The 13688-nt window shown below is 39.1% G+C and overlaps 1 protein-coding gene across 2 annotated transcripts in view; it reads right to left on the bottom strand.

The window, feature by feature from the left end:
• Positions 1–7082: 7082 nt before the first annotated feature.
• CAPRIN1 (cell cycle associated protein 1) overlaps positions 7083–13688 on the bottom strand; it is a 64567-nt gene continuing 57961 nt past the window's right edge. For both annotated transcript variants that reach the window (XM_059722754.1, XM_006259975.4), the window contains 4 exons: positions 11777–11971; positions 10935–11035; positions 10262–10325; positions 7083–8397 (listed from right to left, as the gene is read on the bottom strand). In XM_059722754.1, coding sequence (XP_059578737.1) covers positions 8333–8397; positions 10262–10325; positions 10935–11035; positions 11777–11971 — 425 coding nt within the window. In that variant the 3' untranslated portion in view covers positions 7083–8332. The remainder of the gene's footprint in view (positions 8398–10261; positions 10326–10934; positions 11036–11776; positions 11972–13688) is intronic.

Below are 13688 nucleotides of genomic sequence, written 5' to 3'. Positions count from 1 at the left end.
TGCTTACAGAGGACCCCCCCCCCCCACACAGTTTTGCAGATAACTGTACATTTTTTTTTATTTTGGCTTCAACTTTAGGTCACCGTTTCCTAAAAAACCTGAGCCTAAGTATCAACATGTGGCAAATCATATAAAAAAAAAAAAAGTTTACAGCCCCAAATTCAACCAACAGCCCTATATTTAGATGAGATATAAAACCTGCCTCAGTTCCTTATCTGCATCATAGCTCAAAAAGTGCCACTTTGTATATACACAGTGCCTTACCAAAGAAGTGTTATGTCGCCCCATTTTACAAGCTTAACTAGAGTTCATTTTCTTCTGTTCAAGGGTGGAATCAGGGAACGCTAATGAGAGCTTGCTTGCATTGCCAATGAAGGATCAATGAGAAACAGAGACTGGTTCCAGATGCTTGAAAAGGTATTAGGACACCTGTATGAGAGCACATGGGAATCAGGGCATGGAATTCCAGTTCACCCAACTTAGAAAGATCTTGGGAGTTGGTACCAGTTCCCTCTGGAAAAGGACACAGTGTCGAGTAGGATGGGTTCAGCCAGAATTGGAAGATGGTGCTGGAGTGTCAGTGCTGGTTCCTTAGCAAGTTTCAGCAATATCTGCTTGTTTGGTCTGGGAGGGAAGCAGGTCTCATCATCAAGCCCTAAGGTGGGAACCTCCTTCCTGAACCAGCCTTAGCTCTTCAAGTTCATTCAGACTTGAAGCTGGATAAACTAAACTCCAAATGTTTTTATTTGCTTCAAGAGCTAATGACTGTCTGCTTGTAGAAAGAAAGTCACATCCAGCTCCAGATTTTCTTGAGTCACACTATCCCCTATTCCTATCATACTTCAGGAAGACACAGTGGTAAACATCACTGACATGACTGTCCTAGAACTGAAGACCTGAAATCTGACACTGCAACTCAATCTAACAATCATCAGTTTCTTAAAATGCTCAAAACCACAGAACAAATGAATGGATTAATGGCCAAGAAATTTTTTTTAGACAGATCTTCTTGCCCATCAGTTTTGATATCTATGGCCACCATTTTTAAAATGTATTAATCTACATACTTTAGGTATCAATGCAATTTAGTACCTGTACATCTTGTGACCAGCCGTTTCCCTGAAGCCCGTAAACAGTATACATACCATTTAATGACTGCAATTATAAACTCGCATATAACCTTATTTTGGTAATTTTCTTGAAGTTTGAGACTGTTGTTCTCAGATCATAAGAAACTGTGTAAACCAAACTTTTAAATACAAGTGGCAACATTGATACTATTTCCAAGTCTTTTGTTCTAAACAAATCCTGAATTCCACTGCCCCCCCTTCCATTACTGAACACACTATACCTAGTAATTTCAGGAGGACATCAGGATTCTGCATTCTCAGTATCGACATTCCCTTTGTGTAATTGGATTTTGTACTACTAGGGGAAAAAACAACCACATTTGGATAGGCTGAATATTACATTTTAAACTTGACTGCAGGAAGCCCAAGTCATTTATCCACTGAAAGTTACTGGCTGATTCAGTCACTTCCATATGCAACCTTAAGGTGCATATAGAGCTTTAACACACACCAAATGAACGCAGTTGCATGATATCTGTCAGTCCCCTTAAAATAGCTTCACTATCCTAACAGGTCAAGCTTGCCTGGCAGTAAAAAAAGAACAAAACCACAACAAAACAATGCCCCCTCCCCCACACAATCTCATGGCTGGAAATCTGGAAGTACTCCAGCCTCCCTCCTTATGTGGCTTTGCTAGTCCTAATAATTGTGATCATTGAAACCTTTCAACTCTGTCAAATGCTGTTATGAAATTTACTGAAGATGTGAAGCAAAATGCAGAGCTCGCTCACCATCTCCACATATTCTGCACTCCCAGATGTCAATAAATCTGTGCTGGCATAAACAAGGTAGAATTTAAACTTTGGAAAATATGTAAGACTGGGTAGGTTATTGAATTATGAAATTGCAAAAGACATTGACAATCTTCTCAGTAAAACTAAACTTATATTATTTAAGCTCTGTTGTTTAATAACATCCTAGCTGTCATGTTTTTTTATGCAAAAATTTTAAGTGAAACATTACTGAAGCCATGATAGGAAAAAAAAAATTATTAAATTGAACTAACTCAGGTTACCAGTTCTAGGAACAGACTGCAACAAGCACTGGTATATTCTAAATCCTGTTATTTTAGCAAATCTTGATGTCAAATTCAAACCTGTAATACCAACTTTTGTCTGTATTTAACTCATTCCTGGCTTTCAGTATTTCCAAGAAATCTAAATTTCTTGAATAATGATGCAATTTACAACCATGCTAATATCATTCCACAGGAAAGGATTTATTTAAATCCAAATTCCACGAGCAATGTTAGGTATTTTAGCCCCAAATACTTGGATTGTAACATAACATGATCCTTAGATAAAGGACTGTAGTAAAAGTTGCTAATAGAAAGCCTATAGAGTTCTGTGAGCAGATGAACTGAATTACTGTGACAAGATCAACAGATTGCAGAAAAATAAGACAGTCCTTTACAATGTATGGGAGAGGTGTACATAGAAGAGAAGGACATAAAGCACATTCCTTTTAACAGAGCTGAAGAATTATAAAGATGTAAATGTAGGTATCTTAGGCCATTCAGTAAAATGAACCAAACCCGAAAGTTTGTTTTATAAACTCACTGCAACTTAGTATCTGTACAATCTTAAATTTCTTTTACATTCAAGTTTCTGCACATCTTGAGAAACTTTTAAGTTCCTTGTTAATTTGGCAATTAATTTTCAAAACAAGTTCATTACAATTTGGTGACAGTCTAGTGGGATCAAACTAGTAAATTCTCACAAAATAAATTCATCCCTTCTTCCAGCTTATACTGTAGAAACTGGCCACAGTGGTGGAGCTGGGCTTATTATAGCCATCTAGAAACCCTGCTTGATTTTAAAACTTCCAGTCAGGTAGTTACCCTTGAAAGTTAAATGATGCTTAAAAAAAAAAAAAAAAAAAGTAACTAACACTAAACTGGTCACTCAATTTACATTCAAACCAATACAGGTTGGGTTGGATGTATGAACCTAGATTCTTGAGGAAAACTTCATGTAAGGAAATCAGTTTCTGTTTACTGTAAGGTCTACGCCCACTAGTCTCCCCCAAAATAGGATTTTTAATTGCCTTATCTATGAAACGCTTTAAGAACCAGGATGCATTCAACTAGTTGCATCTCCTTTCCTAGGACAGCCATTTAAAAAGTGAATTCCTCCCCATTAACAAACCTTGCATTTGGGTGTGGAGGAAGCTGCATTTGTAGCAGCTTGGAAAGGGGGTCAGGGATTGGGAGTACACAGATGTTATGCTGTAATTTGTGTGAGCATAAGCCTGTATATACAACTGAAATGGGGTTAAAGATGGAGTCGTTTTTGCTTCCTAAGTGTCAGGCAGCTTGTAGGGCTACACAAATAAGCTTGTAGGTTCCTGCACAGATAAGTTACAGTATAACAACTGCTACAGACCTCTGGCAGCAGTTCCCTCTGCCCTTCTGAGGCTGCTAGAAATATTTGTGCAGAACTCTTGAAATATTTAATTCTAGAGGCTACAATGGAAGATGGAACATGGTTGTTTTATTTAACTGAATATAACCATGAACCATGGTGTAGCTTCCTAATGAAAATGCAGCAAGAGCGCACAGCTGCAGTGAGGAATAGTTAAATAAGCCTCTGCCACAGAGACACAGATCCACTTCAGCAGTGAAGGTGTAGATGCTGCCTTCCTTCCCTTTTAATGCCAGGCAGGATTGGGTATTTGACACGCCTGCAAGTCCAAATAATACACAGAAAAAGTACCATTTTTCCATTAAGAAATGCATCAAAAGACAATAAAAAAAATCTTATTTCTGTCAAAACATTTTTTTTTTTGTAAAATTGCTATAATCTTTGACCAGTCAAAAATATGCAGTCAATTGACAAATACTTGACTAGTCAATTGAACAGTTTGCCAACCTTAATGCCAGGTCAAAATTTCAGTGCAACGACAGGTTTTCTTATCAATATGATAAAGCAAAAAGACATGCAAAAAAATCCTTTTGGGTCTGCTGAGATGCACCATTTGACGTCTTTTATACTCGGAACACACCTGGAAAGGTACAGGGAGATTTTGAATGGAAAGGGTGTCAGTATTCAACATCCCTGTAAGCTTTTCTTCACAGCCCATTTTGATGAGGCAACTGTAATTTTTGAATCATCAATCACAACCCTGATGTTTATGAGGGAAAGTAACAAGGCCATGAATATATACCAAATACTGCACAGTATTTGTGCTAAAGCAAGTACTAAATGACTGCAGTATCCACCGTTACTGTGCAGTCCCAGTGGCACATGGGTGTTTTTGACCTTGCTGTGCAGTAGCTCGTTGCTACTGCACAGTAGCAACAGCATCACGGTTAGTGCCCACCAACACTACATCGTCTTAGTGACAAGCTATATCACGATAGTTCACTCCTGTAGTGATGTAGCAGCTAATGTAGATGCACCCACTCTGCTCCACTATAGTAACATCCATCAGGAATACAGGGATTTGTTAGTCTTCAGCTACTAATATGTATTACACTTTCACGCAGTTTCCAGCATGGAAGAATGGTTATTTTAATCATTTAAGGCAGGGTTTCTCAAACTGTGGGTTGCAAGCAACTTAAAAGAAGGCTGCAAACTTCTCAGGGGGTATGCACGGCAGCTCAGAGAAGCAGCGCACTGTGACAGCTGCCACATGTGAGCTCCTCGTCCCCTAGTGCTGCCATCCAGCATTTGGGGTCACAGTATCACTAAGTTTGAGAACCCCTGATTGAGGAGATATGAAAAACTGTGGCTGACTAGGAAGGATTTGGACTCACTGAATCCTCAGGCATTAAGATCAGGCAGTGGCTCCAGCCAGGACATCTAAAAGCCTGGGTGACGTGCTACAGACTGTTTTTATCATGTTAATCAGGTCCAGTAGGAAAATAATATCTGGGGTTAAGTAAGGCCTCAAAGACATGTTTAATTCTAAATGAGATAGGAATAGCTCCTCCATTTAACCTGGTGGTAGCACTACTGGTAGAATACACACCTTACTGGCACTGCTTGACAGGCAAAGTAATCAGATTTTCCAATGCAATCAAAACAGAGATGCAGTATTGTGATATTCACCTGCTGTCTCATCATCAGAACTGAGCAGCAGCTAAGGCATTCTGCAATCATGGTATTGAGGTGGGGAGGAAAAAAATCCATGCCCTTAAGGCCTCCCACTTGGCATCCAATAAGACATCCAAGGGCAGGACTGTCCAAGCATTCTCAGCAAGCTACCATTTATTGTGATGTTGTTCCGTGTCCCTTGGGGAGGAAGAAAACATTGGATATGCTTCTAATCTGGTCAGAGATTTAGATGTGGAGTCACATTAAGAACTAACTGCAAAGGCTCCAAATGCTGAAAGGGTTCTAAAATTCCTATGCATGTCTAATCTGAATTTGATCTCATGTTTAAGATGTGTAGCAAACATGAGTTCCAGCTGCCCTTCCTGCAATAAGGCAGGAGAGAATTCTGTCAGCTATGCCAGTATGTAGCCTGTTCTTTTGCTGTGCAGAGCACAAGATCAGTTACTGGATCTAAGCCCAAATTAGATGAAGGCAAATTTTCAGCAAAGGTTTTACCCCACATCTGTTAAAATTAATGGCCAGCCTGTGTCCCCTACATGCTTGCTTTAGTCCTGGACATGATTGTAGCACATTTATATCATGCAGCAGCATCCAGTTGCAGGGCTACACTACCTATGAAGGTCATTTGATACATAAAAGCTCACAAGATAACACCTCAAGTAAGAAGCCTCACAACTACCCATATTTTATTAGTACATTAAAGTTGTTTTGAAAAGAAATGAACTCAATTTTCCAAGTGGAATATTTTGATCCATTCATTGGTTTTCAATTCACTATGCTGAAAAGTCAGTGTGAAACTACTTAGCTATTAAAGAGTCAATTGGTATGCAATAGGAAAAAAAGGGAAATAGCTAATTGCCTAACAAATATTTATAAAATAGATGCAAAGAAGAAAAAAAAAAATCACAAATCCACCCCATTTTCCTATATCTATTCAACATCAAAAAAATGCTCTTTTAGTTGTTCTTCAACTTTTAAAAAAGACGACAGACAACTGGAGCTACCCTGGTAGCATTTTGCTATACAAATCATAGAATAGTGACTTGTCACTAGACTGTAGTTTATACCATTAAATTACTAGGGAAAATTACCAAAACTGCTGTCCCAAGTACTTGTGCTTTAGCAAGGTGATAGATGTTTACTGTTCCCACATCTTATGGTTTCTTGCAATAACGCTATGATGTAATTAATTTATGCCCTTCATACATGGGTCACAGCAAGGTAAAATTCTCATACAAATAAGCTTGGGACCGCATCTTACAATAAACTGAAGTATGATAGAAAAGGGGTTCTGGCAGTTCAGTCATGATACAAGTATAAACCACACTGAGTGAAAGCAAGACTTTCAGTTTGATACAGGAAATCCAGTACCACTACACTACACGATTAAACAACCCCTCTTAAATTTGTGGTTGCTCCTTATTCTGACCTCTTCTTCCAACATAAATTGATTACTTGAACAATATTAAACATGGCACTCTACAGGTTCAATGTGCTACAGAATGTATCAGTAACACCTCCTCTACAGAGGTAGATATTTATGTATTCTCCCCATTTCAGATAGGGAGACAGGCACAGAGATTAGTGACTTCCCCAAGAATGCATCTACATTTTGCAGTAAAACTGAAATACCATTTGTCAAAATCCCAGTCCTCTGCTAAGTCTTCCAAATGATGTTGCCTTGATGAAGAGAAAAGCTGCCACAGATAAGAAAAAAAATTCCCAAGTAACCCAATTAATGTGTATTAAATGAGAGAACCAGAACTATTGGAAAAATTTAGTAGCAAGAAGGCTTACACAAATCTGTAAGTTTTATCAGAAAAAAAGCTTATGAAATGTCCAACCCCAATGTATTAAGTTTACATCAGTCACTGAAAACTAGTGTTCCAGGATACAATTTTTATAAACATGTTTTATTTGTCTTGCTTATACCATTAGATTTGTAACTGCTGGCTGTCATTTCCCTTAAAAGGGGAAATCAATCCAAACACATACTGGTGCTTTTCAAAAGATAGCAATTAAAAGGGCAGCAGCAGCGGGCGTTTGAGATTTCTTAAAACCTTCAAGGCTGCAGGAAAGACGAAAGGACATGTGACCAAAAGTGTTATGATTATCCATTAGCGACTTCCATTGGTACCAGTATCAGTTATTTAGGTGATAATACAGCAAGGTCAAGTATTAGTGACAGACAATGTGCAAGTCATAAGGAATGATATAGTATACCAATCCTTACAAAAGTCATTGCTATCAAAATAAACTTAAAATGTGTCCCAAAAAAAGATATCTAAATACTTCACATCAAATATACAGGTGGTCATCCAGATTATATCCCATATTTGTTGCAAAGATTTTTTGAAATGCCAATCAAAGCTAATTGTTTCTTGGGGTTTTGTTGTTGGTTTGTTTGGTTGGTTTTTGTTGGTTTGTTGTTTTTTTTTTTTTTTTTACAAAGAAACGTTTACACAATTCTATCAGCAGTTACACAAGCAATTTATATATCCTTAGCCAAAGTAAACTGGATCAAGTGGAGAGTGCTGTAGCTAAGGGAGTTTCTTGTTTGTTTAATCAAAAGCTGGTTGTCAGCTTATTTTCTAGTTAGGGATTTCTGCACCATTATGCAAACTGTTCAGTGCTTCAATTTAACAAGAAAAAGATGAAATGCAGTTGCTCAGCCAAACCACACTTCACTTCTTCCATCCGCCTTTCATGGGAAAGTTTAATTTTGCCAACTGCCATCAGAGTAAAATCTTTAGAAATTTTCAGATTTTATCCAAATTTGTTCCATTACTATTGAATTTCAGAAGTGAGTCAGTCTTGCTTTTTCCTGCCACTTCAGTTAACGATGGAAATTTAATCACCCTGAAATTGCCTTTTTGCTTTACTCATAGCAAGGGTGAGGAATCTTAATCTCATGTGCAAGGCTCAAGATGATGCTTAGGACAGAACATGCAGAGTAAACGTTGTTTCTTTCCATATCCAGGTAATATAAAGCTGACAATTGTAGTCCTGTCATGGGTAATGAAAATAGTCCCTTTACAATGAACTTCCTGCAAGGGAGAACAAATAGATAATAACTCTTCTGGTAACATGTATGGTACACTGGCCAGTGTGTTTTTGGCGTTTAATGTAATCCTGTGAATTATTTTAATTCACTTGCTGAGCATTCATTTGAGGCATTCCTCTGTTGGGTCTTGGGGGCCCTCCACGACCTAGAAAATAAAGAGAGCACTTAATTTTAGATCAAACCAAACAGTTTTAGAACTCAAAGGGATCGATTTCAAGAACTTTGTTTGGAATTCATATTAACATTAATGCATGCTAAATATCCACATTAATATTAACGTATGCCTTTTAGTATCAATGCATGTTCAATATTCCTATCCATCCAAAACAGATGCATATGCAACTAATGAATCTTCTAATGTAAATTCTTAGGATGTCTGCCTTGACATTTTTTCATGGCATTACTCAGAACTTTGCTAAATAACTTAGATTCCAATGAAATCCCCCCCCCCCGCCAATCAATTCAATATCCCAGTAACAAATGACAACTGCTAAAGCGTCACTCACCCCCATATTAACAGGAAAATAAATCCAACATTAATTAAACTAAAGTTAAGCTACTTTACTAGCTGTTGGTTAGTATTTTAGAGGAATACCAGGCTTAAAACAATTAAACTAAGATTCCTTCTTATAAATACCAACCAGCCAGCTAGTAACTTTGCTCTCACTTTCCTGTTCATTCACCGCAAGCTACGTTGAAGTCTCAACTGCAATCTGAAAAAAATCGATCAGAATGTACTGCTCATTTAGAGGTATATATTTTTAAAGCTAGTACAGCTATTCCTCGCTTAACGTCGTAGTTACGTTCTTGAAAAATGTGACTAAGCAAAAGGATGTTAAGCGAATCCAATTATATCACAGGCGGTGGCCAAATAAGGTTATAACTGAACAACGTGCAACTTTAAACGAGTATGTTCTCTAATAGATCAGTGACGTAATAATGAAACAACATTAATCAGGGCGATATTAAGTGAGGAGTACCCCACCTTACAACTAGATACTTACTGGCATTTTTCTGAGCCCCAACATTCCTACTTTTATAGCTGTATCTTCCATATGTATGTAAAGTTCTAACTCCGTGACAACCTAATACCATCTCAGTCCCCGCTCCCAAAATAATTTATTAGGCTTCCTTATGACAACACATACAGATATTTGCATAATTAAATTTAAGCAGCAGAAAAAGTAAACAAAACAGTTATTACCCAAAGACTATTGAAAAAAAATTATGAAAACACTGGGAATGCCATTAAAATTCAAAGGCAGAAAAAATAAAAATCAGTTTAAGTTCAATTTCAGTTACTTGATAATAATTTAAGCTCACATATAAACAAGCAACTCCAATGCGTTACTATTTTTTAGCTCAGACCCAAAAGAACCTCACAATGGGCAACTAGAAAGACAGGGACAGAGTCATTAAATAGATTTTTATAGAGGGGAGAAAACATGCATCTCTACTTTTAAAATATTAAGTAATCTATTAATTTTTCCACAGGATCTAGGAATAGAATGACAAGCAGAGTTTATGAAGACCAAAAAAACCAACTCTGCAATAGGCTGCAAATAATGCAAAGTACTTTTATTGAAATTCAAAAAGAAATAGCAACACATACTTTCAGAAGTCTCAGGAAATTTCAAAAGCAGAAAAAGTGCCTGCCTGGTATGTCAAAATTCTAGCAAGTCCTGTCTGCCAAAACTAATACTTCACGTTTACAGCACTAAAACGGTTAAGATAAAGCTTTCCAAAAATATATGTTCAGTGCTTCGTAAAAACAAAGGCAACTGGATAGTTCTGATGAAAAGACATTGGTCTGCCAAAGAATATTCTGTCCAACAGCCAACAAACTAACTCCTTCTAACAAAAGTTTGAGGAAAAGTTTAAATACGTTTTTGAATTGCAGCCTATTAGTTGAACATTATTATTATTTTTAAAAATCCACAACTATCTAGAGGGTGAATTAGAAAATCCAATTCAGCAGAGTTAAGAACACATCAACACTTGAGAATTACCTCGAGGGGCTCCCCGAGGTCCATTCTGTCCAGAGCCACGTTTGAAATTCTGTTGATACCCATCCTAAAGAAAGTGCAGGAAAGTAAATTAAGGTCTCATCAAGGTGAACTCTTTTGTAATTCCTCAGGAAGGTAAATATTTACCAATAAAAATATTAAGTTTGTTAAATATGAAAGAGCATTACAAATAATCCAATCGTATTTTGATGAAGTGATGAGTTTGGGCACCATCAACATATAGCTTTGTACTACTTTTCAGGAAATCCTGGTCTTGTGATGAAGAAAAATCAATTTTTTCAGCACCCAGTGAGAATACCTTCCTATTGCTGCACTGCTCTAAAGGCTTGCCTCTGGGTAAATAAACTAATCTGGCAATTTTTTGAAGCTCATGAGGTACAATGGTGGACACACCACCTTTATGTTCAAATCCCAGCGTGAATTTAATACTGTCAGTCTGGAAGGTAAGGGTGAATTTTTGTTTCACTGGTTGCAATTTGTGGCTGAACATTTTTAGTTATCTTTTTGATAACATGTCAAGATAATAGTTCATCTAATGATGCTGAAGACATGATTGACATGCTCTTTGAAGACAGAGAGAGTGAGCACAAAAAAGTGTTTTTATTAAATTAAGCAATCTTTTCAGTCCTAGAATTTCAGTTCAACTTTGGCTTACCCTCTGGTAGTTGGGATAGTCTCGTGGAGTGTTGAACTGGGGCTGTGTGTAACCACTGTTTGGAGTGTTGGAGAATGAAGGGCGATAGCCATCGTAACCTCCTAAGAAATACAATACAAATAGTTAATAAAGGGAAAACGGCTCTTTGAGTACACATAACAAAACCCACTAACAGGATTTATTCAGTATTCAGAATATTTAAAAGTTTCTCAAATCCACAGATATCACAAATATTTGTATTAATAGCAACACAATTATGTGCCTTACATAATCTCATTAAGACATCTGGAGAGGTGGCATTTAATACTTTCTCCAATATTTTTTAGTAAGCATGGCTCAAATCAAATGCAAGCATAAACATTTTTCTCACAACCAGACTAAAAAGGAAAAAAAAAAAAAAATCAAAGAGCTAGTATTCTAGCATTCAAATTGAAAGCTGCAGTGTTGAGCAGGCCTACTATTATTTTTTGTGCACTTGTAAGTCCTCAGGGAAAAACTCTGAACTTCCTACATTTGTAAAATGCCCAGCCCTTTTGGTTTATTACTGAAATATTTAACACTTCATTTGGTATTTTACAAATGTATTATCATGACCAGAAAATGATAAAAGTAGGTATCTTGCAAGATATTATCATTTTAATCAGGGCTGTAAAACTTCCACGTGGCTGGGGGCTGCAAGACTGCCAGGCCCACACTGCGTCCAAACCAGGCAAGTGTTGCACAGGCCTAACCTATTAAATGATATAGGATCTTAGTGCTAAAGACCCTTAGTATCCTGTACTACTGGGCGGCAGGGGGAGAATGATGGAGTCTCAAAAAGTATACTTATTTATTTTATTTACCTCGAAACCCATTGGCCGGTCCCCTGTATCCATTCATTAAGCCTCTAGCACCACGTGATCCACCACGAGACACTCCCCGGCTGTTATAATAAGGCTGACTGTTACGTGGGAATCCAGTATTTTGTTGTGGAGGCTGCTGGTGGTTACCTGCCACTTGATGAGACTGGTCTGGGGAACTGTGGTAGGTGCCAACCACTATAAAGAAACAAAAATGGAAGCATCAACAAGAGCATGTATTTCTCTTGTTCCCCAAAGACTCAAAAGAATACCAATCTAATGCAATGTACACTACTTCAAGTACTATCAAGTAGTTGTTTGCTGCTTATCTATCTAGAGCAAGGGTGGGCAATTATTTCAGGTAGAAGGCTGCTTAACAAGGTTTGGTGAGTTTTCAAGGGCTGCATGGGTAGCCCTACCCCATGGTTGCCGCCTTGGGACCAAAAGTCCAGCCCCTACTAACCCCTAACCTTTACCAAAAGAAGTCCCTCTCCTTGCCCTCCAGAAATACTCCTTTTGGCAGTGTGGTTCCCATCTTAGAACCAGAAAAAAGTCAAATCATATGCTGAAGATCAAAAGCCTAACAGAAAGTATTTTAATTTTATTACAAAAAGTATTTTTGTCATGATTTGTATTTGTGTACTGTATAGAGAGATGATTGCATAGCAACTCAAACATAAATTCTTAGTTTTGTATGTTGTGTGTGGGGGCATGTGTGTGTATGTTGAGGTGAGGGGGCGTGGCTATGTGGAGGGGTAATAGGGTTATGTTTGTGGTGTATGTATGTGGGGGAGCACGGATGCATAGTGTGGGTGTGTGGGGTGCGAGTAGTGTTCTGCATTTTCAGGTTTTATAAAAAAAAAAAAAAAAATCCTGGAACTTTCTGGGGTTTATCTTCCAAACATAAAAACCAGGTTGAAATCTGGATAAAAGGAAGAAAAGGGGGGAAAAAGTTTATATCGGGGAAAATAAAAATACATTCTTGTGGCGGGGAGGGAGCAAGGGAGTAAGGCTGGAACTAGGGAAAGGGTAGAGGGAGTGGTGTGGCACAGCCCATCAGCAGCAAAGCAGGGGTAAGTGTCAGTGGGTGCGGGGCAGGGGGGGCATGGCTCTTGCTGTTACACATACACTGGAAGGGCTGCACCAGGCTCTTCCCAGGGGGTGCATGGGCCTGGATCCGTGTGCAGCACGAGAGCAGGCTGCCACTGCAAGCTGGGGCCCACGGTGGCGCTGGGTTCTTCCTGGTGCATGGCATTGCACCCCACCACGTTCTTCCCTGGATGCGTTCATACTCCTCCCCACTGCTGCAGCACTTGCTGCCAGGCTGCCCTGGTATTTGGGGGGAGGAGGGAGTGGTGCGTAGCCAGATGTGGGGGTGGGAACCCAACCCAGGCACCAGCACATCTCACCCCACCTGGGGTCAGAACTGGGAGCCCTGTGGGCCTGTGCAGAGCAGCTGGGTGCAGCACCCACTCTAGGGAGTGGGGCCAGGCTCTCCCACCTGCTCCCCCAGCAGGGCTCGCAGCTCTCAGCACTGGGGGCAGGGCTGCATCCAGAGCTGCTGGGGTGCAGCTGGGACCCGTCCACCCTAGGAGCAATTCCTGCAGTAGGGTCACAGCTGGGAGCCCAGCACCCCCCAGGCAGTGGCTCCAGCTACCCTCCCCCGGCCCCCACATGGCCACTACCATTTCTCCCTCTCCCTCCCCTGCCAGAAACCTGTGCCTCAGGTAACTGGCACTTTTACTTTACCGCAGCCCTGCATTCTGGTTGACGGGGATGTTACTTTACCCGGTAAAATATTATTGAGTGAACTGAAAACTGGGTGTAAGTCAGTAAAAACCAAATAACTTGGAAAAAAAAAATTAGGCAATTTATTGGTGAAATTTGGTAAAAACTGAAAATGCAGAACACTAGG

Source organism: Alligator mississippiensis, chromosome 2 (assembly GCF_030867095.1).
Source record: "Alligator mississippiensis isolate rAllMis1 chromosome 2, rAllMis1, whole genome shotgun sequence".
Classification (NCBI taxonomy): Eukaryota; Metazoa; Chordata; order Crocodylia; family Alligatoridae; genus Alligator; species Alligator mississippiensis.
The sequence above is the reverse complement of the archived record's forward strand: the minus strand, read 5'-3'. Positions and strand labels throughout refer to the sequence as shown.